We start from the raw sequence: 27,748 nt of genomic DNA, 5'->3' as shown, positions 1-27,748 counted from the left end.
ACGTCACACTGGGATAGGCTGCGAGCTACAAAGCAGCGCTGTCACTCAGCGGGCTCTCGGGCTGGTTCACCTACGCGTCCTCCGGTAAGCGAAAACCCAGAAAACATGAAATAATCCCCTCAGAGATGTTTAATCTGTTTAAAGCGGCGTTTGCTCTTAAAGCACGCGGGGGGTTTTAGCGGTGCCTCGCGCTCGACACGAGCCGTTCTGAAGTTCTTAACGATGCTCAAACAACTACAACGGAAACTTTTGTCGTGAAGGCCTTGTTATTTGTTGCAACAGGTCCGCGACACGGGGCACAAATAACACCAGTGGGTTTAGTTTGGTGGTGAATTGTGGTTGAATTTGAGAACTAACGATGCGCTGTGTTTGTGTGTATGTGTGTGTGTGTTTTTTTTTTAAGCAGGAGAAAGTAGCCTTGCCCGTAGCTGCTGCTTCAGGCTGCGGGATTAAAGAGATCGCCAGTCCCACAGCTTTCGTCGAAACTGCCAGTGGGGATTCATGCTGTGTTGGTTAGCTAAATGCGGTACGAAGCTAAAATGATGCCGGTGAGTTCATGTTTTTATTCACTTATCTACAAGTTTAAACGCCGTCCTGTAGCTTCATATGTGTGTAATCGACCGATATCTGAATTACCTGGGTATTTAAATTGACGTGGCAAGTTGATGCGGCTGCTACGTTGTGGCAGAGCCTCGGCAGCACAGGCTGCAGTTGGGAAGTTTATTAGCTGTGTGTGGTTAGAAGTCATTTATTTGCTTTCTGGGGTTTTATTCCTCCATAAATGCACCTGAAACTCCTGCGACAAAAACGCCTTGTGATACCAGCGTGTCCAGTCTGGGGACAGCTGACGTCTCTCCGGCACGATATTAACTTAACTTTGTAATCATTCTTATGCAGTTGCACGCTTTTGTTAGTAGACGCACGTCCATCCTGCCAAGTCTGGCTGGCACTGTGCATCATCCTCATCATCATCCTCATCATCCTCATCATCTGAGGTCCATTGCTTTTGCTGCAGTGTAAGGCTCAATGTCTCAGCACTTCTTTGATGTGTGTACAGAGGGCAGTGGTCTGACTGCATCTGCTCACAGCAGAGCAATAACCTTCCCGAGAAATAGAAATAGTGATGTGTTATTTTTGGTAAAGCAGTTTTCCTTCTCTGTTGTGACTTTGCCTGTTCAGGAGCTCAAAGTTCAAAGAGGAGATGGCTGGATTGGTAACTAGTGAGCAATTAACCCAGCTGCAATTCTTCTGTCTAGAATTTATTTATTTATTTACTGGGGAGTTTCCTGGTTAAATAGGGCTGCAACAAATATCTTCATGGTTAATTTGCTGATTATGGCCTTTCACAGTTTCCCCAGAACCCAAGGTGACATGTTTATATTTTCCATTTTGTTAGACCAACATAAAGAGCTTCACCATATCATTATATTTGATTTTTTTTTTTTTTCTTAAGGCAGCAAATCCTCATATTTTAGAAGCTGGAATCAGAGAATGTTTAGTAATTTGTCCTGATTATTGTCTTTTATGATTAATCTGTTACCAAAATAATTCCCGTTTAATTTTCTGTTGATGGACTAATTGCTTATCAAACTAATTGTTTCAAAACTCTTACCATTTGAGCACTAGTTATAGAGGAAAGGACAGTCCTTATCTAAGTGTTAATACTGTTATAGTTTGTGTTTTTGCCTCAGTTTCTCTAGTTAATTCTAGACCTTTGTGTCTTTGAACAAATGTGTTAAGTCACATGCTGCACAACACACTGTTTCACTTTGTTTACAATGGTGTAAATGAAAAATCCAGTGTAATCCTCTGTGGTAGTTTGTTCAGGTTCTACTAATGTTACCTGTCCGTGCTCAGACCTGTGCTTCCTGTAAAGCAGTTTGATCAGTGAATTAATCATCTTAGCAGTGGATGCCGTCATATTTGGATGCCTCCTGTCAGGCGCATGACCTCAGTCTGCTACTGACACATACTCATTTGTCATCACCAAGCTCCATTCTCGTGGACACCGACATAAATTGTCACCCTCATGTTTTTATACAAGATCTATTTCTTTATAAGCCTCACGAGACCTTGGTAACTGCCCCCTTTATCCCAATTCTGTCACCTGAGAATAAGTCTGTGTTTTGTGTGTTTGAATGAGACACCGCCTCTGGTGTTCGCCTGATAAACACAAAATGGCCTCTATACAGTCATGTCTGATGCGAGGTATTGTCTTAGAAATTACACCCATAGCCCATGACCCTGCTCGTACAGACCAGGGGCTCGGGGGCAGTGAGAATGTAGTGTCGTAATTGCTGGCCAGGATTGTAAATAGGGGGTCACTGTTTCCTGAACACAATGAGCTGTAGGGACTCTTTAACGGCGTGTTGTGGAAGCACATTGTGTGTGTGTGCCTGTGCTGTGGCAGCACCCTGATAAGGGATGCTCGCCTTTTATTGAACCATAGCGCTGTATAACTAATTTACCCAGATTTACTGCCGCCTCCACTTAGACCAGTCTTTGTTCTGCAGACACTAATTAATGCCTAATTTAGATTTGGATTCTCCGCTGGTTTATTGGCCCATATTTCATTTTGGCGTACTTTTTGTCAAAATGAATTATATTCATATCAATTATTTTCACAAAAGAACAAATCAATTGTAAGCAAATGTCAGATGAGGAAATGTTTCTGCGTGATTTTGGATTTCAAATGTTGCATGCACGTAGCACTTCCTCATTCCTCTCCCATGACATAAGTTGCTTGCTTTGTAGATTTTCAAGTAGATAAACTTTTTTGTGCCTGGCCTGCATCATGTAGTTTTACATTCTTTGGCTGCACACCTTTTGTATTACGTCACTGTTTCACCGCAACAAATCCCAATGTCAGTAGACTTTATGGTGGTGTTATGACGTTGGGGAAAGGAGGCGATGCGCTGGGAAGCCTGATTTTCGCTGTGTGTATCAACAGAAACCCGAGTAGGCTTCGTCTGTGGCCACCACAGGATTTGTTTACTCTGTGGGAGAATATATGCTGGTTACGTAAGCAGCCAGTCACATCAGTGATGGCCAAGGATATTCAAGGACAATATTTGACTTTTATCTGAAGAGGAAGAGCTATCGGAATAACCGTATTAGCGGAGAAGAGTAGTATAAAAACTACAGCAGGCTTGTAATGACACTTAACTCCCTGCCCAGCAAGCTGGGTATCTATATACGTCTTCATTGCATTGAGTATTACAGGATTTCTGCACAGAAGGCTTATTTACTTTATTTTCCTGGATGCATACGGTTAAACTGTGTAGCGCGTTAATGCCACAATACCAGTATTACATCAGCCTGGTTTCTGAGAGGACGCACACCAGAGTCAGCTGAGCAGGTGTCAACATACCCTCTCCTTTGAATATTAAGGGACCCGCATCAGTGAGGAGTCCAGCTGGAAAGTGAAATTGCACGTTAAAGTGGTACAACTTCAGAAAGATGCCTTTTCAAGCAGCGAGGGCATTCTGACAGCAATGTAGCCAAGGTCGTCTGGGAATCTGGGCCCCTGTTGAGTAAATGGTCCAGGGAACTGAACTCAGGAAATGAGTCGGGAATCAAAAGTAAATTTTGTGCCATCCTGTCTCCTCTGAAGAGCCATAAAGGTAAGGTAAATTAGACTCATAAGAGGCTTTTATTTACACGTGACAACTTTATGGCTGTTATATTGCGCTTCATAAATGAATTCCGTGCCACTGTGAAATTTAAGCAAAACTAAATAGCAGAGGGCCATCTTTTCAACCCTCAAACATGTGTATTTATGCATTTGTCGTCCTAATGCTGATGCTACTGCTAGTGCTAATTCCCCGGGAATTAAATTTAGACCCTGGCTGCTCTTGTCAAAACATGGCTAATACCCCCGAGTCCCAAAAACGTTCCTGAAAAAGTTCTTGCCGTGGAATCTCGATTGCATATCGCCGCTTAAAAGACATCGTTCTGTGTGGTTGTTATTTTTTTAGGAAGCTAATTAGTGTGTCTGCTACATCTGTGAATCGCTGCCTCTTGGCTTTCAGCGTCCCTCATGAGATAAGTGTTGAGAAACGATAGTTTTGCATTCAGTATATTGCCATCCAACTTTCACAATTCTGGGAAGTCATTTTTTTTATTTAGCAGTTTTAGGTAATTAATTCTGTGTGTAAGCTGAGTTTGCTGTGGCCTTGTTGTTGCTCTGAATGACTTGATCCAACTGTCAAGAAAGCTTGGAAAAAAGATACATCCTCTCCCTTATGCTTCATTTTGACTCCCATTTCCCTTATCTACTGATAAGCATGAACTAGGAACTGTCTCATCACGTAGACCAGGAATGGAAGAGTATTTCAAGCGTGCAGATTATGGAGTGATAGGCTAAGTACTGCAGTGCAGACAGAGAGAAGAGGTTGTCCTGATCGAAGAGTCACAGCTTGCTGCAGCTTTAGTGTGGTGTAAAAGCTGCTTGGTTTTTTTTTCTTTTTTTTCTAAATGTTGCGGCTGAATGAGGCTACTGTGCGTTCTGATTCCCTCTGCGTCCTGTTTGTTACCCTTGACCTTTTCTCCCTCGCCCCCTCATCCCCCTAATGCAGCATAAAGAAAGTGAGAGAGAGAGAGAGAGCGAAGGAGAGACGAAAAGGAATAATGCATAAACCCATCAGGGAGTTTTCTGCTGCCTTGCCTTTTTGAAGGACTGCTTTGCTGGAACTGTGTCAACTCTTGAAGCTGTGGCAGGGGGAACCGAGACGCGCATGCAGGAAGATGATGCTGCAGTGTCTCACAAACTTGCTGTAATCAGATTCAGAGGTGACTCCTTCAGCAAGACCTAGTTGGTTCATTCGCTTACCACAGCAATATCTGTAATTGAAAGTGTGTGTGGACAGAGGACCCAGCAGGACTAAGATGAGACCCCTTAGGCACGGTCAAAGATATGGCCCCTGTTATCTCCTCCTGCTGTCACCCTGTCCACTTTCCCAGTTGTCCCATTTCTCCCCTAGGCGTCATATCAGATGCCGTGTATGTGCTAGTCAATCCCAATGTATTATATCAAGCCTTTCTGACACTCTGCCTTATTTGATCTGACTGCATCCATGCTTCTCCGAGGCAGAGATATTCACAACTTTCTTTGTTATTTATTAAGTGCAGATGTGTTGGTGGTAATTGGTGTAATTGGGAAATTGTTCACTTGTGAATCCAGCACACACGGAGATGATTATCTTTCAACACTTTCACTTCTCAACAAAGTCTTTTTTGCCAAGAAATGAATATTATTGATTGATATGTAGCACTCTTGTCAGGAGGCTGTAATCAGGCCTGCCTGGGAACATAGCGACACAGTATAATATACATGGGTCTACTGGTTCTCACGCAACACTGTGACAGACTGAAAGTGTATTTCATGCTACTCACCACAGAGAAGTAACCTTTTCTCATACACTGGTGTATAAAAGGCCATCAAGGACAATGAGCAAAGGATAATAAAGATAATCTTGTTACAGTTTGAAACAAAGTGTGTAAGAAAATGGACGCGGGACTATTTCAGCTTTAAAAGAGAAAAACATGATACCAGTATTGTAAGAACTGATTTGAGTAGAAAAAGTTACTTGATATCTAATTTGGTTCTTTCTAAATCAGCAAACTAAAATAATGAATGATTTCCCATGTTGTTGTGGGTGTCTTAGTTATATTGATGTGAATTCTCAGTGACAGGACAGACTTTCATTATCGTTATCCTTGTATTGTAGAGTAATTCTATTACAGTACAATCCCTTGTGATTTGTCTATTCCTGGAAACAGGAAACTGCAAGGGCAGACAGTTTTGATCACTCTTAACTCAATATGGGACCAATTGCATTTAGACTGATCTTGAGCGACTAAGTCGAGTTGACTCTCACAAGGAGAGAGTGGATTGGCAAAATGGGACGCGGGTTGATGTGCTACGAGGTCTTCTGATACATTTTATTCAAGGCAACAACTTCCTGCCAACTACTCTGTTTATCTGCACCACTCCATTGCTGCAGTGCACATGTTTGTTATCTGAATGATCAGTGGGAGTGCCACACACACACACACCAACACACCAACACAGCATTCCTTCTGTAATTGGCTACGAGTACAGTGTTGATCTTTAAACTCAAGTCATCTCAGAGTCCTCTGTCTAAACAACCGGTGAGGCTTGAAAAGCTTGTTCCCCTCAGGCCTCCAATCAATGGCATCTGCTTTAAGGCCCCCCCTGGCTTTAATGGGAGAAGGGATCCAAATTACACAGTAAAGCGCAAAATCAGCATCCTTTTGGCCGTAGGGTTTATAGCTGATATTTTCAGTATACAGTATATCGCAGAATAGTCCTGCACCTTCCTACAGTGACTGCAGCTTATTTAACTTCAGACAGAACAGAAACCTTGACAAAGAAGCCTGTTGTCATGCAGTAAGTGTGTCTCTTTGTTTTTTCACGTGTCTCTTTCCCAACCTCTCTGCCCTTTTCAACAGGGCAGGTCACGTATGTGCTGCCAGCTGCAGCCCCCCTTTACTCTTAGATGTGCTCTTATTACAGTGTCTTTCGTCTGAGGGATTGATGCTACACCCTTTCATCTCTGAGAGATCCACACACTCCGATCTGTATTGTTGTGTCTAGAATAGATGCACTACTGACCCTCAAGCCTGTGTAGTTTTTGCCCAAGTCACAACAGTACCTAATTGTATAGATTTAAACTCTGAAACATTGAGCCGTGAAATCTGTTAATGAGAATGAGCACCTGCATACTCCTGGGCCTTGGTTACCCAAAAGGATATTCTCTCCTAACCTTACGGCATATTGGCTGTAGCTGCAGGCTATTGAATTTAAGCTTACTATTGTAATACAGAGCCAGTAGTCTGTTGAAAGGCTATATTTTTATATAGCGGATTAACTTAATCCCTGAGATATAGCCCCAATGACCTAGCCTTATAGCTGCTCTGCTTTGAGAATATCTTCAGTGCAGCCTGCAGTGTTAACAGCCATTTCTTTGCACTGGTTATAATTGTCCGCCTTCAGTTCTGAGCTGCCATACCCTCAGAGACGGTTTTGACTTTATCTGATGCTGAGATGGAATCAGAAATCTTCCTATACTAGTGAACCACAGCAGCAGCTCGTCCCCTTCTCCTTCCCCAGGGCGATCTCTTCGCCCTGTCTCAGGTAGGGAGGAAGTGCAATTCAGCAGTTGCCTCTGTCATCCACTCTGATCGGCAGAAGGCAGGTGTAGCACATTTTTTTTTGCCAAACGTTGTCATATACAATTCACATTCATACCACTCAGCTCCCTGGTTGTGTGGGGCTACTTAATGGTGATGCTCTCTGGTAAGCTGCTGTGCTACGGTTTTGTTTTGAAACGGGTCTCTCTGGTTGTTACTGGGGTGTTACATTTTCTGTTTGTTTGTGTCTGTGAATATTCAGTGCACTCAAGTTGTCTGCCTGAATCGAAACAAGGAGACAATGCATTCTCCTCACTTTCCTGTCTAGGCAGACCACTTAAGGGAGTATTTTTACATCTCAATCAAGCTAGCAGGAGCTCTGCAGAAGGGCTGGGCATTATAGAGTAAATCAAATGTTCTAATCAATAGAAGAGATTTTCACAAACTAGATTAATATCTTTCTGCTGTGTTCATTCAGGCAGCGATATTGTGTGTCATGATAAACAGTGTTCCTGTGAATGGGGATAAAAGAATAAATATAAATGTATTACCTATATACGATGTATATAGCACGTGTGTCCATCCTAGCCCATAAGCAGTGACCGCATGCATTAGGTGGATGGAGGTCAGCAGCGAAGTGCTAACTCATCTGGATCAGGGCTACGACTGGGTAGCGATAGCTCTGGGTCATTAATTTTAGTGCTGAGGAGAGTTTGCTTTCAGCGTAGGCATAGCCATCCCAAGACTTTACTCCCCTCCATTCACTGTCTCTGTCTTCTCACTCTCCTTCAGTCCCGCTCTCTCCCACCCTCCACCTCCCCTCGCTCTGTTGTTTGATGATGTCAGCCGTTCTGCGCTGATCGCAGGATGCCTTTTTTTGTTTTGTTTTGCTAAAGTTGGTTTTATAAAATTGATACCAGTTCAGGCTTTCTTTTAAATACTGGCTCTGGCAGTGTAATTTATTATGTCAGCTGAATCTAGTTTAGTGTTTTTTTTTTGTTTTTTTTTTAACAACACACCGTAAACAGGAAAAGTTTTCTGATCAGCTAAGAGAAAAGAAAAGTCTTGGTTTTGGCTTTGTTCTCTAGGGTGGTCTTCTACCACAGAGCTGTTAGGTTTTCTATAGCCGGTGATGAACACTTGGGCAACATGTGCTTACTGCTTTCAGTACTGTAGATTACTGACAAGGATGACTCACTGCTGATTCGCTCTATTGAGGAGGATCGCTCATTTACATCCCTATGGAACAAACCAGTTGAATCAGGTCCTCTGAGTCACCACCCCTTCTGTCCACCTTCACCTCATCACCAACGAAAAGACAAACCCTTCTCCGGTCGTGCATGTTGCTAAGCAGATTTTCAGAGGAAAGCCTCACCTTCCCGCTCTGTAAGCTTCATTTGAAGAAGAAAAGGGGAATAAAGGCACTTATCTTAAGGCTGTTTTGCTTTTGCTCGGTACACCCCACAGCTAAAAGCATCCCAAATACTTTTGTTTCTTCACCACGGCTGCAGCTGCTCTGCATGCTCGCACCCCAAGCCCTTTGTGTTTGTGACCCTGCTGACCTGATGTTCCCACCATTGCCCCTGTAGACACAGCCGTTCACGGCAACGTGCAGAGAATAGAAAAACCTGACAGGCTAACCTGCAGACTTAGGGCACAAAGAATTCTATTCTTACAATTATACTCTTAACAGGCTATTCTAGTTGAGCTATTGAAGTGCGGTACTATTGAAGTGACTGTGGAAACTTAACGCTGTGCCAAGACCTCAAACAAGAAGGTTCAGTAAGTTCCAGTCGTACCATGCCTTAGGGCACCTATGTTGTAATATTGGTTTTATTACGGTCTTATCAAAGCTCTCACTCATAACGTGTGATAAGATTACAGAGGGGAGCATATTCCAGCCTCTTACATCCGTATACGACTACAGAGACTGTTTTCACTTCTGTGTTTACTGCCAGTCATTGTATCTGTTTGAGAGTATCTCATAAGCAAATATGACATTTCACTCTTAGTCAAACTAAAGCAATGAAAGTCCATTTAAGAATACACATCTAACTTTATTTAATATAATTGGCATTGGTCCAATTTAAACTATGAAGATAATTATTACCCTATGATAAATATTGCTATGCAAATTTCTTTAAGATGTTTGTAAGCTGTGCACTAGCCGTCATAGCTTCAGTTTGGATTGTGACAGAAATGTCAGCAGTTGGGATCCTGAGTGTTGGACAGCTCAATTTTCTACTCGGTTTCAACGTGTTTATTTTTTTTTTCTGCAGTAGCTGAAGGCTTTCACATTCCACTTCCATCAGTGACGGCTTCATTGAAACAGTCAATTTCGTTTTAGATGGTCCCGAACCAGTCTTTCTACCATCTGTCAGTCACACACTGACATACAAATCCAGTGTCCCCAGCGTCCTCTGTGGTAGAGCGCTTGGCAGGAGTATTGTGTGTGTGTGTGTGTGTGTGTTTTGGGACAGAGGGATCTCTCACAGTGGTGACAGCACTAGTTAGCAGTTAGATGGCGCAGGGTGAAATGGAATTCTGGGAGCTGGCCTCTTATTTCTGTGTTGACAGAGTCGAAACAAGGCTGGGAAACTGATACTGTTATCTGGTGCTCCTTTAAAAAAAATACACCCCTTTCCATTTAATCTGACAGCAATTTACCACATTGGCCTGATGTCTAAATATGTAAAAAAAAAATAGTCACGACGGTTTAGTTGTAACATCTGTGTGATTGGATGCTGTCTGAATAATTCAACCTTTACATTACAATATTACCTTTACATTAATCAGAGAGAAAACATGCAGGCTTGTACTGCCTTCTAAGATCACTTAAATTCATTATCTCACTCATTGTCTCATATGAACAGAATCTCTTAAACTGGGAAACGCTACAAAAGATATTCAGGAGGATATAATAAGTTGTTCAGCAAATTCTTTTCAGATTAGATCAGTCTTTAAAATCTGAAAACCCTCTCATAGCCACAATCTGGCCAACAGTCTCTCAATGGATTTCCAGTGCTCACTCATGCCAACTGCGTGGAATATCCAGCAGAACATTTTACATAAAGTACAGCGTGTGAGCAATAAGGAATTAAACTAGAGTCCCAGCTTAACGTCCTGTCATTCAAAGCTCAGGCAGCAGAATTTGATCTCTAATAATGTTGTAATCAGTGTTGCAGCCTGAGAGAGAACAAAAAAAAAAAAACATTCTTCCTCATGATGCATAACTTTTTGAACTCACTGCTCATGTGTTTCTCTCTCCCTCTCCCTGCTCTCCAGCACACTTGGTGCCAAATATCACACACACTGAACCACAGGGAAATAAGACACCAATTACAGATAATTATGATGATCACTCTGCTTCCGCCGAGGCCACCAGGATCCTCTGTTTTGTTGTGTTGTTTAACTTTGATATCTAATCTCTCTGCTTTGTCTCTCTCTATCTGTCGCTCTCTCCACGCTGCTGTCTCCAGATGTTCCTGACAGTGTACCTCAGTAACAATGACCAGCATTTTACTGAGGTTCCCGTTACCCCGGAGACGCTGTGCCGGGATGTGGTGGAGTTGTGCAAGGAGCCGGGGGAGACGGACTGCCACCTAGCCGAGATGTGGCGTGGCTCTGGTGAGTGAAAGTGCTAGTTTAACCAAAGTTGTCTTTGTCCATCTACCGCTAAAAAAAAAACAAACCATGAGATTCTCAGTCACATGCTGTTTGTGGAATATGGCTGTACCCCCAAGGGACAGGAGTTAGTATGCAGACACTTGTTCTTCTTCCGTTAATTAGAGGGAAATTGCTTTTTCTGAAGTCGCCCATATATGGAGATTAGCTGTGTGGTCAACTGCTCGGCGATTTCTCGTTGAAGGGCTTATCTCTTGTGGGTCTGAGATGCAAATGAAGCAGAGACCATAATCCCTGTTACAAACACAAGCACCCAGACATCTCCCACATCTCTCAGGTGGGAGGGGCGGGGTGATATTTCATGCCTTCCCCGTTTCCCCCCGCCATCTCTGAGAGTCGGAGGTATTCATAATCAGAACTCAAGGAGCCAGGCTTCGTAGCTGTTTCCATGGTGATGCTGCTATAAGGGTGAAGAAAGTGCCAATTATTGAGTTTGAGTACTTCCACAAGTAGTCTGAAAGGCGCCTGCTAACTGCTGAAAAGATTGTCTCATTTTGCAGCCATTTCTCGTCTCACTACAGACCAGTGCTGACTCGATCTGAGAACACAGCAGTGACATTTTGTGTCGAATTTAGATGTAAAGCTATTAACAACCTGCATAATACAGTCAATACTGATTTGTTTTGCAGTCACGACACTATAGTAGATCAGTTTCGCTGACCTCTACTTGACTGTAATGTGTCAGTCCATTTGTGTAATGAAATGGTATTAAGCAGGTTGAAGAAAATGTCTGAAGAATACATGATGAGCTCTCTGGCTCACTACCAGCCCAAACAAATTGACAGCACATCAGTTGTTTCCCCGGAGGTCATCGCTCAAAGAGATCAACCAAATGCAGATGGAGCTTGTGAAATAAATGGCCAATAGTTAGACAGGAATCACACTTGACCTACATTTTTACTGACACAGTTTTTTAACCTTTCCAAACTTAATGTAATTAGAATGTTTCAATATTGACTTTACTGGTGTGTTTGTCCCTCGCACCTGACTGCTGGTGTGTTTTATGTATTCCGTCTGCAGAGCGAGCTGTAGGTGACGGGGAGAGGATGCTGGATGTGCTCCAACGATGGGGACAGCACAGGGCAGAGGTGCGCTTCTTTCTGCGGCACAATCGAGCCCCCAATAGGGAATCGGGTAAGTGTTCATCTCAATCACACACCCCAAGCACACATACAGCAGATAACGAAGCTGACGCTAGGGTTTCTATGGTCACTTCTCTCACATTAGAGACAGGGTTTGGAATGAGGGCTCTCCTCAGAGAAAAGACATTTGACACCAGTGTAGTAAACTCCAGAGATTCCTGCAGCCTCTAAGCATGCACACATGCACTCTGGCGTTAAGCATTCATGAAGGGGAATTTACATTAACCGTTTGAGGCTGAGAATGAATCAGACCACCTCTCCTCTGACACTACACAGGTTTGGTTTGGGTCTCTTAACATAATAAAACCCTTTCCTCAAGAAGTCTTAAGAGGCGTCAAATCCTTGACCAAACCTCATTTAGCTGTAGTACTGGAGGCCAGACTAAATGCAGGGTGTCCCAGAAACATCGTCATAAGCCTGTTACTTTTCAGTTTTCTTAAGAACACAGAAAACTCTAGTATTTTGGTCGTGTGCTATCCTCTCAGCCCCCAGTTGCGTAACTAAGCCATTTTACCCCTCACAGCTTGAGTCTGGCCCAGGGATTAGATGGCTGTTTTCCCTTCCTGTTATCTTAGCCTGCTCTTGTTTTCCCACACTGTTAGCTTAGCTCTGTTCAGTCTTTGCATCACAGTTCAGTGTTACTCTATTATTTTACCATATATATAGATAGATAGATAGATATGCATATGCTGTACTTAGTCCTACCTGCAGTATTGACTCCGTTAAATGTTCACACTTTTCTGATGCTGTGCAGGCATGTTCTTTCTCACCATGTCGGTGGATAAAAATGTATTCTCTCTTCATTCATCTGTAATCTCACACTATATGTCATGATTTCACTTATTGAGCCTTAGCGTGGTGTTCTAATACCACTGCATGTATTTAACATGCATACTGTATGTCAAGGGTCATCTAAAACCATTATGCAAGCTAAAGGGCTTTGGTCATAGGCCAAGGCTTTAGGGATGGGACCCCACCCCCTGTCCACCTAAACACACACACACACACACACACACACGCACATGCGCATACACACAGCTGTCAAATGCCAGTAGCGTGGTTGAATAAAAGTGCATTCATTTACACAGACAAGCACATACAAAGTTGTGGGACCCGCCACCAGACTGTTATGTATTAGATTAAACCCTGAGATTATTGCACGTCACAAAGAGCACTGATCCCAGTTGTTTCCCAGAGAACTTAAGTTCATTCAGCACTAGCTTCGCTTCCTGCTGATCTACACCGTCCTCTGCAGCCAGTGCAGAGTAAGATGTACACCTGAGTGTGTGCCCTTGTTTGTCAGACGGTGACGGACACAAAGGCAAGAGGACGTTTCAGCATTTTTCACAGCTGCCTGTTAGGGGCAAAAGTTTGTTTAGATTGTTGCCTGTCGCCTTAGATGACGCTCTGCAGTACATTGTGATGTCTGATGGAGTTTTCCATTGTGTTTGTGACTCAGGTGGGTCAAGAGGCTCTGAGCCAAAGAGGAATGGAGTCAAGGGTCCCCCAGACAGAAGAATGGAGAATGGGGTGAGTTCCTGTTTTCTTGTTAGACTATTTTTTTTTTTAGGTCAATATACAGTTATAGCTCCCATGGCTCATTGCAGGTAGAAGATATTTTGATGCATCACCACCAAATTTCCACTTTAGCATATTTTTTTAGTATTAACATAAATTCTGTGACCTGCTATGTTGTTTATTTATACTTAACAACAAAATGACTGGATTATTTGCTCAGGGGGTACAAATAGATTCAATTTATAAACACCCTGCTGTGCCTTTTTATACAAACATTAAAGAAAATAATCATTGTACAACAACAGGACAATGACTGTGTATATAATTAAGTTGAGAATGTCACCTTTTGGAAAATAAATGTACTACAAATCCTGAAATCACAAAAAGGCCTTTGTCCAGGGTTTAAATAGAAACGTGAAAAGATTTTGTTGCTTCACTGATCTCCCCACATTTGTTTGGCTTCAGAAAAAAAAAATGTTAATGGAGCTTGTAAAACAACAGGAGTATGAATGTGATTTTCTTTTGTCCTTTGTCCTTCTTGCCCAGGTGGCAACACCCCGGATGGACATGACGCTGGCCGAACTACAAGAGATGGCCGCCAGACAACAGCAGCAGATCGAGGCTCAACAACAGCTACTCGCCTCCAAGGTGCCTAAAGAAGTGCAAGATGAAAGGGGAGATGGGTGGATACAGGGGATGAAGAGGTTAAGTGGTGGAGATGAAAGTAAAAGTCAGACAAAATAATGGCGCAAGATTAAAGAGGGGGTTATTGGGAGAAAGTGGGGAGCTGGTACACAAAACAAAGGCACTAAAACAAGTCTAGTGCACTTATGGAAATGCTCATACTTAGATAGAGTGCATGTGGTGGCTGTGACAGACAGTTGAGATGAGTTGTGCACGGCTGCAGGTGTAGTGTTTATAATTTGAGAAGCCTGAGACAGCTGCCTGCCTCGGATTCTCACCGTGCAGGACTCCTCAGGTATTTGAAGGTCTGTCTTCTCTTGCTTAGGACTGGTTCCTCACTTTGTCTGGGATTTATCGGTGATGGCAATGGAGAGGCATTTGACAGAAAACAGGCGTGATATGATTAAAGTCTTGGCTCACCATTTTTCCTCCTACGCATTTTTTGGTTCTTGCTGAGGCACCTTAAACTGTTTCCGTTCTGCTGATCCAGACGCATGTACTCTATTAAGATAACTTTAAAAAACTTAACTTGCGTCTTCCTCTTTGTGCACAGCACCCACATGCTGCAATTTATGTCCCTAAGCCATTTTAGCATTCTGAAGTTGGTGTGTATGCCTTAAGATGATATCACAAGCCAAGGAATGTAGCTTCAAGCAGTCATGTTCACTTGTACATGCGTCAAATAACCAAACGGGTTCTAAAATAAGCACAGCACAGAGCTGTTCCAGGTAATGTGCTTTGATGGTAATGACTGTTTGGGAGAGCTGTCAGGTTTATAGCACACTGCGCCATAGTTCAAAACTGATGATTTCGAAGTTCAAAACTCAACACATGCTGCAATAACAGCCTGTAGGAGCAGTTACGGGAGGAATCACACACACAACCCCTTTACCTCCTTTACGTCTTTACTTTTACTTCCTTTTACTTCTCCTAAACATCTTAGTAGTATATGGTTTGCCTCGTAAATGAAAGTTAACATGGATGTGTTTCTGACTTTTGCTCCCTTCCTTCTCTCCTTTGCTCTCCAGGAGCAGCGTCTGCGCTACCTGAAGCAGCAGGAGCAGCGTCAGCAGCAGCAGGCCTCTGAGCAGGAGAAGCTGCAGCGCCTCCGAGAGAACATCGAGAACCAGGAAACTCGACTCAAGAAGGTCCGGGCCCTCAAGGGCCAGGTGGAGCAGAAGCGCCTGAGCAATGGCAAACTGGGTAAGCTTTTGGACTGTTCCTGCTTGGAATATTGTATGACTGGAAGCATGGAAGATTTGAGGAACAGATTAGGACATGATTTTTCTCATGATATTCTGTATCTCTGCTTGCATCTTTTCCTCTCACCTCCCTGCCTCCATCATCTTACTATACCCTCTCTCTTCATATTGTTCCCTTTCTCCACCTACCACTCCTCTTCATCCCTCTCTCTCCCCAGTGGAAGAGATAGAGCAGATGAACAACCTGTTCCAGCAGAAGCAGAGGGAACTAGTTGTGGCTGCATCTAAAGTGGAGGAGCTCGGCCGACAGCTGGAGTTGCTCAAAAACGGCAAAATGGACAATTTCCATGACAACCAAAGCTCTGTAGCCGAACTAGATCGCCTCTACAAGGAGCTACAGGTGTGCAGAAATGAAATGTATTAAATGAAAACAACAAAGCAGTATTTGTTTTAAATGAGCACAAATGTTGAACTGTCTCTTCTCTTTGTATTTGTGTTTTTGTCCTTCTCGGTGGCCAGCTGAGGAACAAGCTTAACCAGGATCAAAACTCTAAGTTGCAGCAGCAGAGAGAGAGCCTGAACAAGCGCAACCTTGAGGTGGCGTCCATGGACAAACGGATCAGCGAGCTCCGAGATAGGCTGTGGAAGAAGAAGGCAGCACTGCAGCAGAAGGAGAACTTGCCTGTAAGTGTTAATGCACCACAACAACATCAAAACATTCACACTGTCAGGCCACAAATATTCATATCTGCAAAATAAGTGGTGGAAATGGTTTTGATCAGAGCTCCCCCTAGTGGCCTTATAATGAAGGCTGTTTGTATCTCTGTTTACCTCCGGAAGCCCCCGATGCCCCTGCTTTCAGAGCCCACCCATGCCAACGTAAGGCTCCGTAACCTCACTATCTTCTGTATGAGAGAACCTAGTGACCCCCTCACTCGAAGGAGTCAACTCTTATCTGCCTTTTTCCAGTCTTTGATCTTTCTGTCTGAGATAGCTGGCAGCGATTGATCATATTTGATCATGTGGTCAAAGTGAATTGACTTTATATTACAGACCTGCATCTGAATTTACACTCCCACTTCTTTACTCCACTGTTTTACGTTCCCGTTTGGCGTAAACAGCTCCTGAAGATGGGAGAGGAGTAATGAGTGCAGGCTGACATCGCAGAGGGGCAGGAATGTCAGGCGAGATGCTATCTTATCTGGCAGCCCTCTTGACAGAAACAAGAGAAGGCGAATAACCAGTTTATTGAAGGCAAACAACCATCTTACTAAAAACACTGACCTTTCAACACACATTTAATAGTTGATTACATTACAGGATTCAACTCATAATAAAAATCAGTGGGGTGAATAATCCGGTCTTTGTAGTAGCTCAGATGGGTGTTCAGGTTTTGGATACAAACTGGTTGCCTGGTGTCTCCCTGCCCTCCTGCTCCTCTCTCCCCTCTCCAGGAGTTGTTTTGAACACAGGTTGCCATGGGACTGTAAATAAGAGTCATCAGACTCCTCTATGAAACAGACTGTGAGGGGGAAAAAAATTAACATGTTCTCTGCTTGAGGTTGATAACATCATGAATTTCCTCTGTCCTCTATGAAGTCATCTCTTTAATCATGTTTTCATGATCAGGTTGACTTCCTCTCAGACATAATTAAGGCGTTTCATTGGCCTTGATCTTTAACTTTCTGTCTTTCAACCCAATTAACATTCAAACAATTATTTTGAAGACTCTTTTTCTTTATTTAATGCTGATTCACAACTTTGCAATGCAAAACACAAAGCTGTTTGTATCCAGTGCCGTCATAAATGTTTTCGTGTTGTATATTCGAGAAATAGCCTCCTTTAGTATGCAGCATGCAAAGCAAATCCAGTGTACAACCTCTAAAGAGGCTTGTAAGTTACAACATGAATAATAAATGTTAATGTTGGAGATATACCCTGTTGGAGGCCTTTTAGATAAATGAGCAACTTGCACTTCAATCCAAATTTAAAGAAGTCCAATCTCTCCATTGTCACATATGTCCCCTTGACATATATGATAAAGTATGAACAGAGTAGTGAAATGTAAACATACACTCAAGCACACAGCATGTGTGTTTGGGTTTGCATGCATGTACATGTGCTCGTGTGTGTGTGTGTGTGTGTGTGTGTGTCTTAGAGATGAAGGCCTGAATAGGCCCTAGTGAGGAGGTGATTTACCCACACCCTGCCTGGAATCATAATGAGTCTGCTTTTTTCACACCCGCACAAAGACACACTCCATCCAAGCTGCTCTCTCCTCCAACCAAACAGCAAGCGTCTGGCTGACATCACCCAGCAAGCACGTACCACCACACTGACTGAAGAGAGGCAGTCTGAGAGCTGCCAGCCTGCAGTCATCCTGCGCTGTATTAGTCACATAGTTCAGGAAACTTAGAAAAGGTCAATGTGAGATTAGAAAAAGAGGGATTGTTTGGTATTTTGAACTGCTGTTGCATGTTTGTGCTTTTATTTTTTTCAAGAATGGCTATCCTGGTAAAGAGAGGGCGTCAAAAGACACTCATCTTCAGGTAACTAAACTAATATTGCAGCTTTTCTTTCTGATCTGACCTTTTAAGTGTGATTTGGTGCATCAGATTCCATTAGTTCTTTTTATTTCCTTCAGACCTTTGAGTACTTAACCCATGTTTGTAGTGAAAGTTAAGTGTGTTTGTTGGGTTTGGGCGGCATAAAGGCATTTAAATTTTAAGTAAATGTATTCTATGCTATATCAACATGAAGATTTATAAATGAAGCCTCAAATGAAGCTACATGATTTAAGAGGTTGTTCTGTCTGTGTGGGTTTTACTTCACCAGTCCAGGGCAAAGAACCCACATCTATTCCAGCTGCTTTAAAATCTCTGCAAATTAAAACTGCATGATGTTTTATTGCAGCATGTTTTCTAAAAAGCACCATGCTATCAACAATGAGAGGGTTTAAATATTTCATAAATCTTTCATCAGTAGCTGTAATCCATGTGTTTTTAATTGAGCTGTATAGTTATTTAGTAGTAACTAAACTTAAGAAACCTACATTCTCCTGTGAGTGGATCAAGGCAACGCTTGGAGGACGGCAATGTTGGTCTGTCATCCCAACACGCACACACAAAAATCTTACTCCATCACAGTTCACTTAAAACAGCTCTCCTTAGTATATCTTACATAGTAATGGTAGTAATGAACACTGTGCTAGCACCACTCACAGGTCAGAGAAATTTAGAACACTTCCATACAAACCAAATAAATGTTTTTGATTTGAGCACCAACATGGCCCCTCTGGCACCACCTTCAGGACAAAGTTTTCAAATCTTCAGCGGCAAAGATCTAAAAATGTTAAAGCTTAAAGTAAAGAGTTTTTATAGACCTTTAGTGCCTCAATGTTAACAATCATTTCACAGCATGCTTTCTGTGATACTCATCTTGATCTCTTGATGAACATTTTTTTTTCTTCTGCATCAGGTTAATATTTTGTCACCTATATAATTATCTGCTCCCTTTTGTCTCTCCTACCTTTTCGCTGTCCAGGTCCCCTCTGATGGCCAAGCCGGGCAGCAGTCAGGTCCGTCTCGCGTGGCGGCGGTCGGCCCATACATCCAGTCGTCCACCATGCCCCGGGGCCCAGTGAGGCACGACCTGCTTGTAAAACCAGCCTACCCAGACGGCACTGCCACCCTTCCAACCCACGACCCCCAGAGCAAAGCCGGCACAGGTGAGCAATCGGGGACAACAAACTGTCTGCAGCCTCTCACCTTTTTAACTGGAGCCTTTTCCTCTCTGACCATGACTTAAACCTCTGCTGGGACCGACTTGGCAGCAAGCCCTCTCTTCGTCCCCTCTGTCATTTTCCATATAATTTAGTCAGCTAAACTCGGCGGCTGCTGACTCGGCAGCAGCTCCCTCAGCAGCAAAAATGGAGCTTAAATACATAAGAAAACTAACCGTAAAGAGTGCTCATCTTCTGTCCCCTGCGTTTGTTTGTGTGTGTCATCTTGGACTTTGGTATTATTTTTTTTTTTTTAATTGAAATGTAACAAGACTGTCCTGCCCTCCAGCAGGAGCAGAGGAGTCTGGGCCACCTGCTGGTTGCGATGTCACTCTGAGCTCAGAAGGTAGCTAGTTACCTCCTGGGTGCTGTGTTGTGATCTAGTAATGCTGAGCTTGAACATCACCATCTTTTTTTCTACTCTCCTGACTTTTTCTTAGGAGCTTTTGATGTTTTGCAGTGAGTGAAACAGTTTTTGAAACAGTGATTTTATTGCCACTTTGTGTGTCTCTGTGTGCCATTGTTCATATCATTCTCACAGTGCACTAGTTTTATGTGTGTGGAAAGGGGTTATTTATACAAGGAGATGTTTCAAATGAAGGCTTGTTACCAGTCTGTAAAGAAGTATGAACATAACCGAGCTCCTTTACTCATGTTTCTGCATCGCTGAAGCAGCTTGTTTCATTTTCATACTCAACATCTTGGGTTGTTTTCTAATCAAAGCAATACACTGGTTAATGCTAATTTGCAAAACTTAGATTTGAAACCTGAAAAAGAGAGTAAGGTGTGTCTGGCATTGATTTTGACCACACACAGCAAAGTCAAGTTTGAGAGACGGTACAGAGTAAGCTGCTGTTGCAGCCGCACCCTCTCCTCATGGACTGCTGTAGCATGCGTGCTGTGTAATGGAGGAGAACGAAATCTGACCAAACCAACCGCAGAGCAGAGCAACATATCCCGTTTAAAGATGTTCTTTGTGCCATCCTCTACACGGCAATTCTTTCTCACGCGCTTCGTCTCTAGATTCGCTTTCTTAGCCCTATATCGGTGGATAGTGGGCCAGCAGTGTGCTTCATGTTATTAAAAATGAATGATCAGGCACCAAAATTAGTCATTACAAAGCAACAGCAGAAGGGATCCCTCCCTCATTCCCTCTCTCACTTCCTCATCAGTCCGTGTTTTCCAATTTGAAGCGATTCCACATACAGGAAATAAAAGTAACAGGCTTTTCTCAGTCTGTCATGATGTTGCACGCAATTACTTCTGCATGCTGATTTGATTTGCAGTATGGGAAGAAGAGAGATAGAGATGGGCGGGGATGCAGTGGAATCTGCTCTTAGTGTATACCCATTTTCAGTTCCTCTCTAGCAGGGACATTGTGGATAGTATCAGGCAGGCTCCTGGGGGTTGTGCTGGTCTCTGTGTGGCCCCTCAGGGGGGCCCCTGCCCAGGTCCAGCCAACAGCATGTCTAGAGCAAAGGGAGATCTGGAGCTCTAAGGCTACTTTGTTTTTCTTGTCTTTTGAATGCATCTTCCTCAGAAGCCATGTTCTTGCTTAAGCCTCTGAAAGAGCTGCGGGCTAAGAGAAAAGGTACACACTTGTGTTTGTGTGTGTGTGCGTGTTAGCTTTTTTTCCGATGCGTTTATTTTTCACTAAAAAAGATGAGATGTTTTCATCATGTCTAAGCTGGATCGCTGATCCTGTTTGCTTGGTTTGCTGCTGTTTGTTAAAGCGTGTTTGAGCTTTCTCCTCAGTTCTTTTTCTGCTGCTCTAAATGGGTCAGTTGGAACAAACACATAACCTTCAGTTGAACTGACGTTCTGTGCCGATTCTGACCAACACAATCAGGTCTACTTCGCAAAAACGTGTGTGTTTGTTGTATATTTTTATCACACCTCTTGAGATGGAGCATTTAACTGCACTCTTCAGGCACTGTAATGGAAATCATCATGTGTTACTATCTTTGATGTGATGCTGATCTTGCTAATAGCAACAGCCCCGCGCTTTTGCGGCTCATCTGACTGGATGTCTGCAGACATGCATGGCCACTGGCTTGGTCGTAGTCAGTCAACCAAAAACACAAATGATGAGTAATGAGAGAGGCAAAATGCTACAAATCTACTTTTCTTTTTCAAAAATCCATGATGGTTTGTTCTGTGTAACTTTGTGTTTATCAGGAAAAATAATGGCTGAAGCTAGTTTACACAATGTGCGTTGGTGCTTTCTCTCTTTTTCTATGTAAAACTCCTATGGTAGATGTTAACATTTAAAACTCCCTGCCGCCTTCTTTCCCTCCTCTCCTCCCAGGCCTTCAGCCATCCAAGCTGGCAGACTGGGGCTCTTCAGGTCCAGAATCCAACGGTCATGGTCCAGCTTCAACACTGCCACGAATGACCTCTCAATCCAACTCTAACACAGAGCAAAGTAAGAGACATACAAGAGACAAGCGAACACCACATGTACATACAGTAGTTCCACAGAAATTGCACTGCAATCAAACAAAAGCTTCCAAAGGGGCTTTTGCTCTCTCACTGTGTCTGAACACGAGATGAAACTGACTGCTGCCCACATGTGGTCTGTGTATAGATGTGACTGAACTGAAGAGGGACAGGAAGGTGCGTCCATTTTCCATGTTTGAGCCAACGGAGGCTCCTACCACCACCCTCCGCAAAAACCAGAGCAGTGATGACCTGGTCAGGGACGCTCAGGTGAGAGGGAATGAAAACACGCTGTACATACTCACAGAAAAAAGAAAATCCCCCGTCAGATTTTGTTTATTACAAGCAGAAATGCACCATGGCACTCAATTTGATATCTCTCTCTACTTTTGTCTCCAGTCTGCTCCCAAGGCTCCAGTCAAGGTGCCTCCTCCTGTGCCCACCAAACCAAAAGGCCCTGGGGTCATGCCCTACGGCAAACCCGGCCTCAACACAGGCACCTTCCCTAAAGCTAAGCCTCACAGCCAGCAGCCCCAGGCTGCCCAGGGCCGCAGCCCCCTCCCACCCTCACAGAGCCAGACACTCCCTCTACCCTCCAAGCAAGACACTCCACCTGCAGCCACGGTACGACCCTTCACCCCAGAGCTGCCCTCCTCCAAAGACGCCAGCCTGAGTAAGCCCCAGACCTTAGCAGCCAGCTCCATTTACTCCATGTACACGCAGCAGCCTGGCGCTGGGAAGGCCTTCCAGCCTGGTGTGCAGGGCGTTCTCAACAGGTCTCAGAGCCGCTCCAATGGATTCATCAGTGGTAAGACTATGCAGTCCTAACTTTTTTTTTTAAGTTTACTGCCTACAGTGTTGTTGAATTGACATAGATCAATGTGGTGGATAGGAGACTCAATAGTAATAGTGTGTATGGTCTAGAACACATCCTTTCTCTTTATTTGTCTTTACGCTTACTGATTAACCTAACCTCACTTTCATCATTTCATCTGTAGAGATAGAAGGACACTCTTTGAATTAAACATAAATCCACTATAACATACAAAATGAAGGAGTCTTTATACACATCTTCAGGTTTACATACCAAGTATCCTTTTGAATGGAATGAATATTAAATCTGAAGACTAATGTTGCAGTAAAAAAAACAGTTTTGGCTGTCACATCTAAACATAAGATTAATATGAAAACAAGGGCAAAATAAATAGAATCTTGTGTCACTTGAGATATATTCACTGTAAGGTGAATCTGCCCTTCTGCTGTTCTCTTCAGCATACCTAACAAGAAAATATTCACACGCCACTGACCGGAGGAGCAGCAAGAGAGGCTGAGCCATCTGTTACATCCTCCATTTACAAACATAATCGCAGGCACCACACTTGCTGCCTCTGACTGGAATTGTAGAAGCAAAACAGAACAAATTTTTCTCCAGCCCCGAGGATTTTCATGTAGCAGTATGAAATAGACAATTATTTTGAAAATACATTTAAGGGAAAATGACTGATACTGTAGAAGTGCAATAGAGGTCGTAGAAAAAGTCCAGTAGTATAATAGGTCCAGTATGATTAAGTAAACCATTACACGTGATATATTTCATTCATGAAAACAAAACGTTGTACTTTTTTGATTTCAGCATGGCCAGTAGTTCATTATGTAGGTGTGCTTAACCTCTCATAGCTTAAATTAAAGGATCAATTACCAGAGCAGTATTTCAAGTCCATCCATTGTAAATAATCCTATCGGGAGAACTATCTTTGATCAGTGGTGATAATTTATATGTAATACAAAAATGCATTGTAGCGGCTGGTTTAGAAACTGGTACTTGCAGTTTTCTCTGCACTCTTTTGTAACACTTGTTTCCTGTGTTTATAGTGTATGGTAAACCAGTGATCCCCAGTGGAGGCTCCCAACATCCAGAGAACCCGTACTTAGACCGCCGCTCCCCTGGCCTAGAATCTGAGGTTGACCACATTGGAGCCAACAACGTCGGGCCCAGCCCGTCCGAGGGCCCACAACCAGAAACGGAGCGCATCCCCCGGCCCCTCAGCCCCACCAAGCTGCTTCCCTTCATCTCCAACCCCTATAGACATCAGAGTGACGGTGACCTGGAAGCCCTGAGAAAGAAGCTCTACAATGCCCCACGGCCCCTGAAGAAACGCAGCTCTATCACCGAACCAGAGGGTCCTGCAGGGCCAAACATTCAGAAACTCCTCTACCAGAAGACCACACTTGCAGCTATGGAGACTGTGACTACACCAACCACTCCCACCTATGCCGGAGAAGCAGAGAAGGCGGCGGAGGGATCCGTGGGGCCACACGTTCTCAGCACTCTAAGTGGTGCTGAGAACCACCCATCAGAGACAGGACAGACCCTGGAGGGAGAACAGCTCCCGTCTCACGTCCCAGGTGCTAATGTACCTGTTCCAGCCGCACCTGAACAGACCAAACCACCTTCAGCCATGCCAGAGAGCCACGACATCGTCCCCCCTCCTCCCCCATCCCACCCAGCCCCCAGGCCGGATGATGCTCTTTTCCCACCACCACCCTCTGCAGGATTGGACGACATATTACCCAACCTACCCCCTCCTCCTCCAGAAGGCTTCCTGGAAGAGTTCCCCCCCTATCCGCCACCCCCATACCCCAGTGGAGCAGAGCAGGACAGCTTGGGAGAGGACACCTTTAACATGAAGGCACCTGAGGTCACTGGCCAGGTCACTCTGCCACCGGTATGAATCACCACCTTAAACTGCTGAATCACCATCATTACATGGCTCTCAGTTGTGTTTTTAATGGCTGCAAAGTCACAGCTACATGTGCTACGTGTGTTTTTTAAACCCCTTCACATGTTTGTTTGTTTGTTACCTCCACAGAGGCAGGTCATGAGTTACAGTTAGCGCACATTCTCCTTCTTAATGGCCTGCTGGTTAACAGAAGTGACCTGGTCTAATGTTATATAATTGGCTAATCTCTATCAAGCACTTCTATTGTTTGTGGAGAAAATAGGCCTTATTCTGCTTACACTAAGCGGATACCCACCCCACTTTCCCACATTCACTTATATGCGTTTTGTGGTGAAAATAAACAGCCGTTTATGTTCTATTCTTAAGCCCTTTAAGTGTTTTTTTTTTTTTAGGGAAAACCTATGAGAAATCGGTGTTATGACCCATTTTTTCCCCCCCAAGTTTTCCCTCCTTTTGTCACGTCCGTTTAATACCCCAATGGTTGCATAATCATGGTTTTAGAGAGATGAATTTGTTTCTTTCAGATTGTGCTGATACACTGGATTAGCAGTGCACTTAGAGCTGGAAAACAAGTCCCTCCTGTGCTCTCAGTCCAGATTGAACACACCAGAGAGTGGACGCTTCCACCACAGCAGGACAGACTTCAGGATGAGACACTGCAGTCTCACGTCTTAGATTTACATTTCTCCTCTCTGTGTTCCACACAACCATGATTGTGTCTTTAGGGAAAGAGGACCAACTTGCGCAAGCCTGGCTCTGAGCGCATCGATCACAGCATGAGAGTGAAGTTTAACCCGCTGGCTCTGCTGCTGGACTCGTCTCTGGAGGGAGAGTTTGACCTGGTCCAGAGGATCATCTATGAAGTAAGACATTTATTATAACGTCTGCTAGATGCGGTTTCTTCTGTCTACCACTGTGTCATACAAGTTTAGATGAAACATATGTGAAAGTAGTCGCTAAAATGAGACTGAGCCTGTCTCCCTGATTCCTGATTCCTCACTCGTAGGTGGAGGACCCCAGTCAGCCTAACGATGAAGGCATCACTGCTCTACACAATGCTGTCTGTGCCGGACATACAGAGATTGTCAAATTTCTGGTTCAGTTTGGTGTCAATGTCAATGCAGCCGACAGTGACGGCTGGTAAGTTCACCGCTAACATTTAGAAATAGGATTCCTACATCTGAGCCTCAGACAAATCTGGACTGTTGATGATTAGTCTACGTAATTGATTTTTTTCCCTAATTCTGGACAATGTAGTGCAAATCACCAAAATGTAATCATTAAATTCATTATCTTGAAAGTCTCACCCTTTTTGCTCTAACACAGGACTCCTCTCCACTGTGCTGCATCCTGCAACAATGTACAAGTGTGCAAGTTCCTGGTGGAGTCTGGCGCGGCAGTGTTCGCTATGACTTACAGCGACATGCAAACGGCAGCTGATAAATGTGAAGAGATGGAGGAGGGCTACACCCAGTGCTCCCAGTTCCTCTATGGTCAGTAAAAGCTCTTTTATCATGATCTAATTCAGTGTTTTTTTGCTATATGTTATGCATGCTTTGTGTCCTGCGGCAACGTTTGTTGAGATCTTCTTGTGCTGATGATTTTTCCGTGTTATTCCATATCTGTGAACCCTCAGGTGTGCAAGAGAAGATGGGCATCATGAACAGGGGCGTGGTCTACGGTCTGTGGGACTACAATGGTGAAAACCCTGATGAGCTGTCATTCCGCGAGGGGGACTGCATGACCATCATCCGCAGAGAGGACGAAGACGAGATCGAATGGTGGTGGGCACGCATGGGTGAAACTGAAGGTTACATTCCCCGCAACCTCCTAGGGGTGAGTCACAAGTCACTGAAACTGTCATGAGAAGTGTGTGTGTGTTAAGATTAGGAAGAAGCATCTATGCACAATTATTCACCGCTGACGTGTTCTTCTTGTTGTCCCGAACAGCTCTACCCCAGAATAAAGCCCAGACAGAGAACCCTGGCGTAAAACACAAAGATCCCTGCACATTCCAGTCTGCCAGAACTCTCCAAAACACACACACACACACACACACACACACAGAGGCTTTAACAGACTGTGGAAGAGAAGGACACTGCTGAAATGAAGAGACAAGGACAGACCAAACAATATGAAGGATCAACTATGAAATCTTTCTGGCACTTTTTCTGCCTCTACACCAGAGGGATTCTCTCACTTATTTTTCCAGGCCACACTGTGTACTGTGTACTTTAAACACTATTGGCATTATTTTCCCTTATTCCACTGTTTTTGTTGTTTTTGTAACTACTGTCTGAAACTATTTCTAAAGTGACAGAAACTCCAATGTTGGGATGTAAATGGAACAAGCAGTATTTTCTATCGCTAGAAAGTGATTTTTACACTTTTGAATAGTCTTTTAAAACTCATTGTACGGGCTAGTGGTTATTTTCTTACACACTTGGGGCTCTTCATCGCATGAGCTGAATGAATGAATGGATGGTGGTGATGATGATGATGATGATGATGCCTTTGAACTGCTCTTGTACCATGACAATCTTTTGGGGGCTCGTGTCTCGTTATCTGTATTGAGTGTATAACTGCAGAACTCAATGCACTGGAGGTGTAAAGTTTCAGCTCTGGCTAAACAAATGAAAATGAGACGATTGGTGGAAATGAAGCTTTTGATTGATCTATTGCTGTTCATTCTGTGGTCGATGATACCCAGAAAGCCAGTCTGCTTTCCTGTATTGGCACAAGGTTGAGATGCCATAGATAATATGTATACATGTATCTCTATCACAAAAAACTAGTGAAATGTTGCTGTAGGAATGACATTGTTATGAAAATGGGCTTTTCAAACTTTTCATAGACGGGGGCACTTTGACAGAGAAGGAGATATCTTGCAGTATGAATTTTAATACTCTATTACAGCCGTTCCATTACAGTACAAGAGGAGTAATTTTATAATTGATACCAGAAGCCAAGGGTCTTTTTCTAGTAATCAGTAAGGGATGACTCACCATATTGTACCACCATTAGTCGGAGACAATTTCGAAGTCAAATCCAAAAATGAAAAAGATGGAACTTGTACGTTATACATTCCCAAAACTCAGCTCATCACACATCACTGGCATTACAGATATATTTATTTTTGTTACTTTTTTCTTTAGCCCTTTTGTCAGAACTATAACCACAAATATGTACTGTAGTATTTCAAACATTTACAATAAAAAAACAACAACTTTGTACTAAGTTTATACAGTCTTCTTGTTTCCAGCCATAAATATTTAATTTGATTTTCTTACCACTGGGATAAAGGTAAGTACACATGAGAGTAATTTGAAATGTTTCTCTACACATTTGCTGCCCTCTGCTGGACAGAAGATTTCCCCCAGAGTATGAACTCAAATGGAGAGG

The 27,748-nt window shown here is 43.5% G+C and overlaps 1 protein-coding gene across 3 annotated transcripts; it reads left to right on the top strand.

Moving 5' to 3' along the window:
• The first annotated feature begins 17 nt into the window (after positions 1-17).
• tp53bp2a (tumor protein p53 binding protein, 2a) lies at positions 18-27,560 on the top strand. 3 transcript variants are annotated; one of them, XM_070840431.1, is made up of 21 exons: positions 18-84; positions 404-548; positions 10,635-10,782; positions 11,860-11,973; positions 13,441-13,511; positions 14,046-14,147; positions 15,212-15,386; positions 15,604-15,785; positions 15,905-16,069; positions 16,226-16,264; positions 17,887-17,934; positions 18,929-19,112; positions 21,475-21,591; positions 21,754-21,875; positions 22,005-22,413; positions 23,478-24,331; positions 25,072-25,209; positions 25,353-25,486; positions 25,673-25,839; positions 25,983-26,182; positions 26,297-27,560. In XM_070840431.1, exons 2-21 carry the CDS (start codon positions 522-524, stop codon positions 26,336-26,338), a joined length of 3,438 nt encoding a protein of 1,145 aa, XP_070696532.1. In that variant the 5' UTR covers positions 18-84; positions 404-521; the 3' UTR covers positions 26,339-27,560. The 3 variants fall into 3 exon arrangements, with proteins under 3 accessions (XP_070696532.1, XP_070696533.1, XP_070696534.1); XM_070840432.1 differs by lacking the exon at positions 16,226-16,264; XM_070840433.1 differs by lacking the exons at positions 16,226-16,264; positions 17,887-17,934.
• The last annotated feature ends 188 nt before the right edge of the window (positions 27,561-27,748 follow it).

Source organism: Pempheris klunzingeri, chromosome 12, assembly GCF_042242105.1.
Source record: "Pempheris klunzingeri isolate RE-2024b chromosome 12, fPemKlu1.hap1, whole genome shotgun sequence".
In the NCBI taxonomy this organism is placed as follows: domain Eukaryota; kingdom Metazoa; phylum Chordata; class Actinopteri; order Acropomatiformes; family Pempheridae; genus Pempheris; species Pempheris klunzingeri.
Note: the sequence above shows the minus strand (reverse complement) of the source record. Positions and strands in the feature narration are given on the sequence as shown.